The following is a 12,526-nucleotide window of genomic DNA, read 5'->3' as shown; positions in this document are numbered from 1 at the left end:
TTATACTACTGTATTCAGGATCTGTACACATGGATGTATGTTTCTGTGTATACCCACCCAGTAATTACTGAGGCAAGTCTTTAATTAGTCTGAAATAGTGCAGGCATAGTGGTGACAACCCACACATTTTTCCATTGGAAATTGTAAGTAGATGACAAAGGGAGAACCCCATCCTCTTTCCTCCCCACACATAACTTCCTGTGAAGCCTTTTCATGATTTTGTATATCAGGCCAGAATCATTGCTCTTGGGGATATTGATTACTGTCGCCCAGTTGATTATAACAGTGCTACTCAAAGTGTGGTCTATGGAGCATGATTGGTTTGTAGTCAGCAAGGAGATTAATTCAAAAACTAAGAAAAGGCGTTCAGCAATTTTTGGAGGTATCTGGCAGAGTCTCTGTCTGTTGGCTCTAATTGTAAAAACTGAGGGTTTATCATGTTGTTTTGTAGAAACAAAAAAGATCTATTAGAGCACCATTTTTTTTTTTTTTGGTAGAGCTATCAACAACAGCAAAACCTCATTTCCACATGAGGGTGATTATAGTAAGCTTATTTTTGAATAGCACTCAGTAAGTACTAAAGCATAAAGTCTTGGTTTGGGACTCACCCAGAAGCAAAGACAGAGAGAATGATCTGAGCAGGTAAGCACATTTGGGAGATGATTCCAGAGAGCAAAAGTAGCGGAGTCGGGAAGAAATACAGGGAAGGGAAGGAAGCCGATAAATGGTGTGTTAGCAAGCAAGTTAGCACTGTGGGTGACTGGAGCTCAGTCCCACTGAGAATTCTGGGAATGGTACAGAATATGCTTCAGAATTGCCCCACTTGGGTGAGGAGCTGGGGTGTTCCCCCATCAAGTTCCTGTCAGTCAACTGTTAAGTGTTCCTGGGGGGGCACTGTTAAGTCCCTGGCACTTTGGTCTGTTCCTATGCAAGCCAAGTGGGTCCCACTGCCTAGAGAACGTGTTCAGGCAAAGGCTTGCAGGAGCTTCCAGTTGAGAATGGGGCTGGTGTACACAGATGTGTAGTCAGTGTGGTAAGTGCCAAGGGGCAAGTGCTGGACATCAAAAGCATCTGCCAATGAGTAGGTAAGACAGGTTATCTTATCCAATTTATAGATAGTAAACTGAGGTCCAGTTTAACACTATAAAACAATGTGGAAGGTGGTGAGGGGCTGGGAAGGACTTCTCTTCTTTGGTTACCTACTTTCAGCCCACCCAGAGTCCTTTTTTGCTTGCTTACATTCCTGCTTTGTGTAATCAGGTAGTTGGTGATCTACCTCTGTGGCAGACTGGCTAATGCTCACATAGTCTTTCTCTGCTTCTTTCACCCCCAACTAAATTCCGTTTCCCAGTCTGCCTTGTGAAAGAGTGTGGCATGGAACAGAGCTGTGGAGATGAAGTGGAAATGATGTACAGTACTTCTCTCCTTGACCTATGCAAACCTTTATGCATGGCCTGCCTGCTCTTTACTCTTCAAGCAGGCTGGGATAGAGATGACCCCCAGGACATCCTAGAGAGTTACATTTTGAGGATGGCCAACCCACAGTATGGAAGGAGCCTGGACCCTTGACTCATCACCTAAAAGAGAGCCACTTGACCAGACACATCCCCTAGATTTTTACTGTGTTAAGCCACAGTGATTTTGAAGATTATCTATAATAGCTACTAGTATTACTATAAATAATGCAACATACATGTGTAATCAAATAATTTATTCTTCTTTATATCACTTATCATTATCTCAGATTATGTCTTTATTTTTCAGCTGTCTGCCCTCCAACAGGAGTATCTGTATTTGTATACTGTTTTATCTCTGGCATCTGGAACAATGCTGGGCAACTGGGAGACGTTCAATATACATTTTTCAAGTGACTAAATCCCAATGTCCAAACTTCATTGCATCTGACAGGCTCCAAGAACTTCATGGCTCTTATTTCATTCTCATAACAACTGCATGAGGAACTGAAATGCATAGAGGCTGATTAATCTATCCAGTGGTACCCAACAGGCAATTGTAGAATCCAGGACTAGAATCCAGGAAGTTTGACTCAACCTTCAAATTCTTAAGCCCTCTGCACATTGTCTGACATCTGCCAGGGGCAGTGCTAGGAGCTGAGACTGTAGAAAAGTAAGAGACACAACACCTGCCTCTGAGGCCTACCCAACAGGCAACAGCATGGGGTTTGCTTGCAGTAAGTTTGCTAGAAATGTTGAGTTCTGTTACTGACCCAACTGGAGCAAGGGCTCTGCTATAGGAGCAAGCATCCTCTTACAGAATGACAGAACTGAGCAGAATATGTAGAAATAAAGCCAGATACTCTGTCTCCAATGTGAGATATCATAAGGACTGATGCAGGGACATTTGGCAGATTTGAACAATTCAAGTAAAGGCAGAGTGAGTTAGAGAAAAACAAACACCAAACTGATCCTGTGAGTGCTGTGAAGACTTAGGAAGAGAGTAGAACAAGGGTTAAGGTTACAAATGTTGGGTTGGTGATTAGAAAGAACTGGCTTCAGCTGGCTCTGCCATTTATGGAGCATTTATGACTTTGGGCAACTTTGCTAACCTGGTTGGGCTTCTTTTTCCTCATCTGTAAAATGGATGTGATGCACTATGCTTGCCTCCCATGTTAATGTGAGCTGCACAGAGGCACAAAGTGTGTGCTCAGGAAAGGGTGGCTAGTATAGTACCTATTCTTTGATCCCTGATGTTAGGCTGGAGAACTCTATCCTCTTGGCCGCTGAGCTACACAGGCGGAAACACCCCGGAGGCTGTAATCATGGTGGACAACTGTAATGGGGCCAAAGAGAAAGTTCCGTTGTCCCTGTTCTCTTTCTCAACTTTCCCATGTGCAGCCACTAGAGGGCCTTGGGCATCTCTGTTTGCCACTATTGGCTTGCTCACATGGCACCCAGGAGGCCCAGTGATTAGAAAAAGGACTCTTTTTCCAGCAAAGGAGCAAGAAATTTGATGAGAGTCATTTGTAGAGCACTTGTTGAGGGTCATATTTACAGGTGCTGTTGGTGAAGGTGCAGCCTTCTCTGCTGCAGGCAAAGTTGGCCCTTGAGCACATGCTCCAATTCGAAGGAGAGAATTACTTGGGGCTACCAAGGGGCTGGCTTGAAGCCTTGTGCTGAATCAGACAAGGTTGCCTTGTCTTATTAGATAGCTGAGCAGAGGGGTCTGGCTTTCTGAGCATCACTCATTGGCTTTGGGACTGACAACTAGCTTATCCTGATTAGAGGCAGACCATAGTTCCACAAATTTCCAGAGGTGTGACACTAACTTGTACTGGAGAGTAGGGATGTATTCAGTAGGCAAAAAGCCTGGGGACCTCTCTGCTCCCATTTCACTTCACCTTCCAACTCTCATTTCACTAGGTCAGCAAAGTCTGATATGAAAAGGCAAAGAGCCCATTGCAAACATTGCTCATATCAGTCATTCTCACTGTAGTAGGAAAGAGCTCTGTTCCTTTTTGTCTTCCAGGCTAAATCCTTAATAAAGACACCTTAGATATGGCTCCATAACTTACCACTCTTGTTCCTCTGCTTATTCTAAACATACTAGCCTTTGGGAAACACCAAGCTCATTCCTAATTCCTTGTTTTTGTTCTTTTTTTTCTGACTCCAAATGCCTCCATTTCTCCCTCCCTCTTTGCTTTATGAAATACCACACCTCCATTGGACTCGATAGGTACTTACCTGATTCCTGCCTCTGTTTTCTCATAGTACTTTGCATTTATCCTTAATAAAACATTTATCAGAGGGCTATTATACGTTTTTTTCTCTCCTCATTTGGTTTTCTCATGTGCTTCATTTCCAGTCTCTGCTTGAATACCTGTCTCAACAGGGAACTCACCACCTCAAAAGTAATGCAATCTAATGCAACCAACTCTCTTTGCAAAAATAGTTTCCCTATTATAGAAACCAAATCTGCTTCCCTGATATATAGGTGTATTGATTCTCTCCCTACCAGTTCAGTTACCTAAAATTCCTTCAGATGTCAATAGGCTAGGAAAGGAAAGATGGGTCCAGTGTGATATATTCCCCCTCCCCGAGTTTTGGTTTTCTCATCCGTAAAAGGAATAATCTGCATGATTAGTTCTACTTGCTACTGTAATTGCTGAATTTTGTCTGGAAGCAGCCCTGCTCACCTGGACTGTCTTAAACCTTTGCTCTGGCTTGGTTTTCTTAGCTCCTTCTTAGCTCTGAGGAGGCAAAAACTTACCTGTGGGTCAATGACTTCAGCTTCCTGGGGACTGGGTTGACGTTCTTGGTGCCAAAGATGCTGAGTTATACCACCCACCATCACATCAATCAATGAGCCTTTTATTCCCACCTGGTTTAGACCTTCCTCTCCCCCTGCCTTGGAGTCCAGGGCTTACCAGGATTATTTATGGTATTTATATCATAAATATTGGCAGGTAACACATTTATTGCAGGTAACACATTTTATTATGATTTTATTATATATTCTCTTTTCCTGGAGTTTTGCAAGTAAAGATTTCATAAGAACAAATTCTTTATTTGTCCTAAGTTCCACATTACAGAACAAGGTAATTGCTTGAAGCACAAGACTCAGTGACTCAATAAATACTTTACAAAAATAACGTAGTTTTTCCCCCTTTCTTAAAACATAAAAAAATTAGGTTTTTTCTAAACATGAGTCCCCCTACTCTTTCTATATGTATTTACTGGGAATATATTGGTGGAGAAAAAAAATGTTACAATGGTATTAAAATAAAATAGATGAAATGAGGTTTATGTTCTTTTACCATTTATTTCGCTTGTTTTTCTTTGGAAAAGTGCTACTATTTTTACATCTGACCTTCCTGCAGCCTTCTGAACCTACTAAGATATGAGCAGAACGTCTCCTACTCTGAAGCCTTTCAGTAGAATTATAGCATTATGCTAATATTGGCCTTTTATTTTAAAGCCTATTTAAAACCAGTCATCATATTTGCCCCTAAAATACCCATGTGCCCCCCACCCCCTATTCAATCTTAGGCAAGGGCATTTTGGAAGCTGAGACTCCAGCAAGGTCCCTCAGGACTAAAGAATATTTGTTTTTAGGTGGCCGTTTTCTTATTTTGATACACTTATGTTGAGTTATTTAGTTTTTCTTTTTTTAAATCATTACAAAATTCCCTTTCTCTCCCACCTCCGGAAGCCCCTGTCTGAACTCTCACAGAAGGGATTAAACAGTTTCACAACTCCAGCGAAAAAGTTTATGCTTAAGTCACATTCATATTAAATAAGTTATATATAAAAACTGCTTATAACGTTTACAACTCAGTCTTTTCCTCTTTGCTTCTCTAGAAAACATTGGATCGGGGTGTGAGTTGAATCTCACCCACTATGGCTTCCAGGTTCTTCTGGCTTCTTTGTCCTCATCCTCCTGCTGACATCGCCCCTTGGAGGAATTTCAAGGAGCTCTGTGGGCATTTCAGATGGCAAGGTGGCTTCAGATGGCAGTCACCTGGAGCTGGTGCACACCCCTAGTGTAATTTATGAAAAATACCCATGTGGTATATACAAATATACATGTATGCGGATAAGAGGGGCGCTGCCCAAGCGGTAGATCAGTGTAGTGCATTTGTGTCACAAATACCCGAGGTGGCATCTCCTTAATACTCCCTGGCCTCTTGGAACTGCTTAATGTAATCTTCATCCGAGGGGCTCTCAGTGCACTTCTGTCCATTGTTGGGAGGCCGGGCCTCGTTGTATCTGCTCCAGTCACCCTTGCAGATGATCCAGGGCAAGACGTCCACCTTGTAGTGGAGCTCAGCTGAGAACTCAGTGCTGATAAGGTTGGGCGTCCCAGCCCCTTTGCCCCTGGTGATGAGCTGCATGTTGTCGCCATAGCAACAGTGCTGGGCGGCCAGCGTGGTGCTCTCCAAGGACAGCATGGAGCGAATGCAGTACCGGGCCGTGGGCTTGTAGATCTCTAGCTTCTCTTTGGGCCCACTGGCGTCCTTCCAGCGGAAGTCCTTGCGCTTAATGCGGTCAAAGATGTCCGCCGTGCTGTAGGCCACCTCTGTGGGGTAGGAGCAGGGGCAGCTGGGCAGGTCATTGATCACCTTGTGCATGTATTTCTTTAAGAACTCACTTTTGCAGCTCATCCATCGCTCGCAGCTGTCCGTGTCTGAAAAAGACCAGGGAGAAACCCTCTCACTACATGCAAAAGGGGAAGCAGGTTAAGGCTGAGGTCAACTCCTGCCCTCCCAGGGGCAACCCCTGCAGCCCCCTGGAACCACCAGCCTTTGGTTGGCTTGCTCACCTCCTTTGAACTTGGGAACTTTATTCACAAGGCAACCCCCTCTCCACTTTATACTATGAAAAATTTTCAGACACATAGAAAAGTAGAGAGAATACATTTAAGCAGTGACTACCTATATGCCATCACCCAGATTTAACCACTACATTTGCTTCATCTTTTTTGTTTTTTTGAAAATATATATTATCCTTGAGTTTTAGTAGGCATATGGGGGGAAAAAGGAGGATATGGGGATAACCACAACCCCCTTATCACCTATGACAAAATTAACAATAATTCAGAGGGCTATTTTGAATCTGCTCTTTAAATAAGTGGTGACAAGGTAAGGCAGAAAGTACCTCCAGGGGAATTTATAGGAACAAGTTTTATTTGTGCCCCTCACTCACTGGTTTAAACTAGAGCCATGGCCTGATCTCTTAACCATGGGTACCGAACAGCGACGACCACTGCAAGCAAATCCATACAAGATGCCTCAAAGAGGAAGGGGCTGGCCCCTGCTTTTAGGGCACTTAACATTTAGGCCAGAGGCCATTGACCTGAAGAACCCAGCCCTGGTGGTGTTCTATTTGGACCTTACAATATTAAAAAATATTGAATTAATTGCCAATGAATTAATAAATTATTGAATTAACTTAAGGCTTAGGTGATTCTAGTTATTAATGTGGATTCCTGGTTTTATTTGAAAAACCTAAAGATATGTTTATGCTGGTCCTGCACTGCCCCAAGGGAACAGGCGTCATGAACAGGCAAATAGTGGCGAATGTTGCACAAACCAAGGTTGAGCAGAAAAAATCTGCTGGGGTTGTCTGGGGGTGGGGAAACATTCAGCGTCACCAGAGCAGAGGTTATAGGGAATGAGGCTGTTGGCATCAGATCATGAGAGTCTTTGGTGCAGTTTAGGCTTGTTTAGATGGCCCTAGGGAACTGATGAAGGCTTCTGAGTGATAGTGAGCTATTAGCTAAGCTGTACAATAAGAAGATACATTCAGAGCTGATATCTGTCATAAGAGTCCAGGTGGGAAGGGAGGGGATGGAAGGGATCAAGAGTGGTCAGAGAGTTAGGGCTGCTGGGCCTTGGTGGGCTTGAGGGTAAAGGAGAAAAGACTTTAGGAGTGACTCCTCAGCTCTGACCCCAGGTGCCTGGGAGACTGGTGGTGTCCTAGGAGGGAATCAAGAGACTAGGATGGGGGTAGGGTTGGGAGGGGCAGTTTGGAGGAGGGTTCAGGCTTCTCTTCAGTGGAATGAGGAGGAGAGATATAGGGCATCTCTCAGGAGCTCAGAAAGGCCTGGCCTAAGATAAAGAGTGTGGGGTCTTGTGTTGGACCGCCTGGGATCAACTTCCCGCTCAACCGTTTGGTAGCTCATGACCTCGAGCATAATATTCTCCCTCACTGTGATTCAGCTTTCTCATCCTTACATTGGCGATGAAAATAATGCCTGTCTCATAAAGTGTGCTGAGGATTAAACTAGAACACAGGAAGTACCCAGCACGCACGGGACCGGGGTGCTGCCTGAGGGCATGTGCGAAGGCTCCATTTGGACCTGAGCCCTGAGACTCCACCCCTGTGGAGCCCCTGACTGAACAGTAGTGAGAGCATGCAGGCCTCCTCCTGGGAAATGTGTGTCTGCAGAACCAGTGAGGGTCTCTTTCAGAGAGCACGGTCTTCAGAAACAAAGTTCAGTGAGGTGCTAGAAAATGGCTTTGTTATTATCCTTCTAGTGTGGAAGGTCATCATAATTCATGTGCCTATAGAACATGCATTGACTTATTTTTATCAAACTTATGTAGATGTTCAGTGTGATGGGCATGCTCTAAATGCTTTGCAAATACTAACTCATTTAATTCTGCAATAACTCTATAAGTTGGCACTATTACCTCAGACCATTTTACATATCAGATAACTGAGGCAGTACAAGGTTAATAAATGACCTTGTGCAAATCAAGCTTTGTCCCATCTCTGCTAGGCATCTTCTGTTTGGGGTTTTATATCCTCATTCCATGTTTTTTCTTGCTCTGGAAGGTTTTTCTTGCTCTGGAATCCTCAGTGGATTGCATCAACACACTCCTTGAGCCCTGACTTCTTTTTGGGTTGAGCCAAGGGGAGGACCTGGCCAGAGACCAGGGGAAGAGAGGAGAGCGAGGTCAAGGTATTTGTTCCCGTGTTTCCTCCCTTGCTACTGCAGGTTGGCTACAACCTTCTTTAGCAACAAGAGTGCTGTTGGTAACCCTCTCCACACGGCTGTGGATTGTGGTAGCCACTCCTCCCCCTGCTCCCTTCAGGCCAAGGGGCAGTAAGGGCTCCCCACTGCTCTGTACGGCCCCGTACATCCCCTTCTTGGTTTCCATTCTACCCTGCTCACACCTTTGCAAACAGACCCTCATCAAATGCTCTTCAATTATCTGTTCAGTGTGCCATGTTTGTACATGCCCAGAACCTGACTGATACCCAGTCCTACTTGTGTCTGTGAGTCCTCAGTCGTATCTCAGGTGTGACTTTGCACAACAGGACCCATCCTCCCAACAAAGCAAGCAGCTGCCTGTCCGTAGGGAGTGCAATATGGAGAGACCCGAGAAGCTCTCTGCCCCACAAAGACAATCTTTGTTGCTCTACTATTTTATGTAAATGTCCCACATTTAGTCTTTAATTTTGGTGTCGGGGGAGTCAAACGCACAGTGTTTGCAGAAGGCTCCTGCGAAAGGTAGCTTGTGTGTGTGTGAAAGACTGAGGTGGAATCCCCGGTTGACACAGAATTTCCACACTGCCTCCAGTTTGGCTGAGGAGACAGGGCAAAAGTGAAGAGGCTAAGAAAGACTTTCTGGGTGACACAAAGAAGTGTGACAGAAGGAGTCTCATCTTTCTGCAATAAAGAATTGCACCCCAAAGCATGTGAAGCTATTTTTAAAAAGGAAGCTTTCACCTCACACCTGAGTAGTCACTTTTTTAAAAAAATTTTTTAACGTTTATTTTTGAGACAGAGCATGAATGGGGGAGGGTCAGAGAGAGAGGGAGACACAGAATCTGAAACAGGCTCCAGGCTCTGAGCGGTCAGCACAGAGCCTGACGCGGGGCTCGAAATCACGGACCGCAAGATCATGACCTGAGCCGAAGTCAGCTGCTTAACCGACTGAGCCACCCAGGCGCCCCCTGAGTAGTCACTTTTAATTTTGTCTGGTTCATGCTTATTGTGTTTGGTCTAGCACTTTCTGGCAGATGAGGAGCAGGGTATGCCGAAAGGTTACAAAAAAATTGATGGGGTAGAGAGAGGCAGGTATAATGCCGAGAAAGTTCCCTTTTTCTCTCCGTCCCTCCTTTTGCTGCAGAACTGAGATCAGCATTTCCTGACTTCTTGGGGACACTCAGTGAGGCCTGTGAGAAGAGACCCCATGCAGCCTGAGGCCCTACTGAGGCTGACTCTGTGCTCAGGGAGAGCAGTCCTGTCCCACTTCTTGCCACGGAAGCTGTGTAGCAAGCAAGGCAGACCCAGCAGGCTGCTCTGCTCAGGCTGGTCTGGGAGGCCCAGGACTGCTCTCTCCTGCTCGGACTGTATTCGGGTAGCAAGAAATGTGCTGGGAGAATTGGACCCCATAAGAGGAAAACAAAACACTTAAATGGATCCTGGGATGGGACGGCACTGCAAAAGCAAAAGGAATCACCAAAACATTAAATCAATATTTGAATAAAAAACCAAAAGGGGCGGGGGAGAAAACTCTCCTTACCAACTTCAAACAGCTTGGTGGCGTTAAACTCCTCGCTTCCCGCAAGCAGACTCACTTCGGTGGCAGCTGTCCTGAAGGTGTCTTCGATTCCTAGACACAGACAGGAGCTCATTTTTCCCTAGTTTTATGGAAAAAGTTACCCTCCAACCCCCCCCCCCCCCAGCAAATACAGAAACAAATACACCTGAACAAAGCTTTTTTTGTATTCATGACCACTCCTGGGTAGGAACTTGCCAGTGGAGGAAACAGTAAAAAGCAGGTAGTAGAGCATAAAATATATTAAAACCCCAGATACCATTTGCAGCATGAAATCAGATCCAAATGTGCCTGAATTAGCCTTTTTTTTTTTACCATATTTTTATTTTTTTAGAGAGAGTGCAGTGTAAGTGGGGGAGAGGGGCAGAGGGAGAGATAGAATCTTTTTTTTTTTTTTTGAGAGAGAGAGAGAGAGAGAGAGAGAGAGAGAGAGAGATGGAGCAAGTGAGCCAGGGGCAGAGAGAGAATTCCAGGAGAGGCAGAGGGAGATAGAGGGAGAGGGGGAGAGAGATAGATAGAGAGAGAAGCGGGGCTTACCCCAAGCAGAATTTGTGTTTACCTAAAGTGGGGCTCGAGCTCACCTGATGTAGGACTTGAACTCACGAACCATGAGACCACGACCTAAGCCAAATTCATATGCTTAATGACTGAGCCACCCAGGTGCCCCTGAATGAGTCTTAAGGAACTCATTCACTAGGCCCAGGAATGGGGTTTGGGGCAGTGGGGGACACATGTCTGCAAGGCTGTCTGTCTGCTGGTGTCAGGGTGACAAACTGAACTAGAGGCAATGGTTAATATTTTGTCTAGTGGCCAATACCAGTTTTAAGGACTGACTGGGTTAAAATTATAACTAGTCTGGTGACGTTGGGGAAGCCTCTTTACCTTTGTATGCCTCAGCTTTTGCATCTGTAAAATGGAGAGAAAGAAGTGCCCCACCTCATAGAGCTGAATGCATTCAACAAATTATGTGTAAAGAAAGCACGGTAGTTAAGCGGTAACTGTTGGTTGAGTTTTCCCTGGTTGAGAAAACCAGTTTTCCCTGGTTGGTTGAGAGTAGCTCATTTTGAGGATGTCGCAGTCCACAACTAAAGACCAGATACCTCAAATTCTAGGACTTTCAGCATTGACAACGATGCTTCAAAGAGAATACGCCGACCTTGTCAATACTTGCTCTGAGGGACTGAATTCAGCTTGCCTCATACTTCTTGGTTCCTCTTTCATCCCCAAACTACCATTCCCATCCAGGCTTCCCTTACGGACAGGAATCCTGTGCTAGCTGAGGCATCCAAGGAGGCTGGAGTGGTGGAGAGCCTTGGCTGCCTGCTAGGTGTGACTTGATTTCCTTTAAGGGGCTCTCTCTGACTTTATGTGAGGCCCCTTGAACTTATTTGTAGGGTTGACTTAGGGGACAAACTTTTACAGGGTAATCACTGCCAGGCTGGGGAGATTGCCTGCCCCACGACTCCTTCCAGTAAGGCTGAGAATCAACAAACCAAATAAAGAAAAAGATCCTGTAAAAAAAAAAATCCTTCATGAAGCCCTGAAAACCTGGAAGGCTGAGGAACAGAGAGGCAGAAAGGATGGAAGGAGGGCAAGATCAGATGAGAAGAAAATGTATGAACAGTGCTGCTGGGCATGCTGCTCTTGGTGGTGAGAGAAAATGAGAAGTAAACATTCAAAATGGTGGCAGAGAAACATTCACAATGGTGGTCACCAGGTGGTAGACTTGGATCTGGATGCCAGCCTGGGAAAAGAAATAACAGGCAAGCCCCCAAGCCCTGACAGTAAATGCCATCTGTATCCATGACTGGCTGAGCCCCATATCCTTCCTCCTGGTGGCAGTGGAATAATTTAATGGTTAAGAACATGGACTCTGGAACCAGACTGCCTGGATTCACATTCAAGATTGATCACTTGCTGCTTGTGTGACTCTTACAAGTTAATCCCACGCCTGTTTCCACAGCTGTCAAGCGGGTACAATAGTAAATACTTATTTCATGAGGCTATTGCAAGGATTAAATGAAATAATGCCCCAAAAGACCTAAGAAATTGGCTTGATACTTAAGTCCTCAAACAATCCTATTCTTCATGATCTTCATTACATTTTGTTTTCCTTCTTCACCATCTTCACTTTCTTTATCTTCATCTTCACCTTTGTTTTCTTGTTTTATCTCATCTCCATCATCATCATCTTCTTCATACTGTCCTTCTCTCCCTTCTTCCTTTTCTCCATGTATTTCTCCTCTTCCCCCTTCTCATGTTATTATTATTTATTGGTATATTTTGTACCCACCTAAATCCCATCACACCAGACTTCCGACTCAGCTTCATTACAGTGAGCATAGGAAAGATCGGGAAGAGCATCTTGATGGTTGCTCCATTTTCTGAAATCCACCTGCATGGCTGACATGGAGCCCAAGCTGCCGCTTGTTAAACGTCAGCCCCATTTTCTACACATGCCCCTTTGCTAACAGACACATGTCCAGTCTGATCCTT

General features: G+C 44.8%; 1 protein-coding gene across 3 annotated transcripts in view; it reads right to left on the bottom strand.

Moving 5' to 3' along the window:
- Window positions 1–4,435: 4,435 nt before the first annotated feature.
- Window positions 4,436–12,526, bottom strand: part of ISM1 (isthmin 1) — a 74,628-nt gene continuing 66,537 nt past the window's right edge. For all 3 annotated transcript variants that reach the window (XM_047852076.1, XM_047852077.1, XM_047852078.1), the window contains 2 exons: window positions 9,995–10,084; window positions 4,436–6,144 (listed from right to left, as the gene is read on the bottom strand). In XM_047852076.1, coding sequence (XP_047708032.1) covers window positions 5,627–6,144; window positions 9,995–10,084 — 608 coding nt within the window. In that variant the 3' untranslated portion in view covers window positions 4,436–5,626. The remainder of the gene's footprint in view (window positions 6,145–9,994; window positions 10,085–12,526) is intronic.

Source organism: Prionailurus viverrinus, chromosome A3, assembly GCF_022837055.1.
Source record: "Prionailurus viverrinus isolate Anna chromosome A3, UM_Priviv_1.0, whole genome shotgun sequence".
Classification (NCBI taxonomy): domain Eukaryota; kingdom Metazoa; phylum Chordata; class Mammalia; order Carnivora; family Felidae; genus Prionailurus; species Prionailurus viverrinus.
Note: the sequence above shows the minus strand (reverse complement) of the source record. Positions and strands in the feature narration are given on the sequence as shown.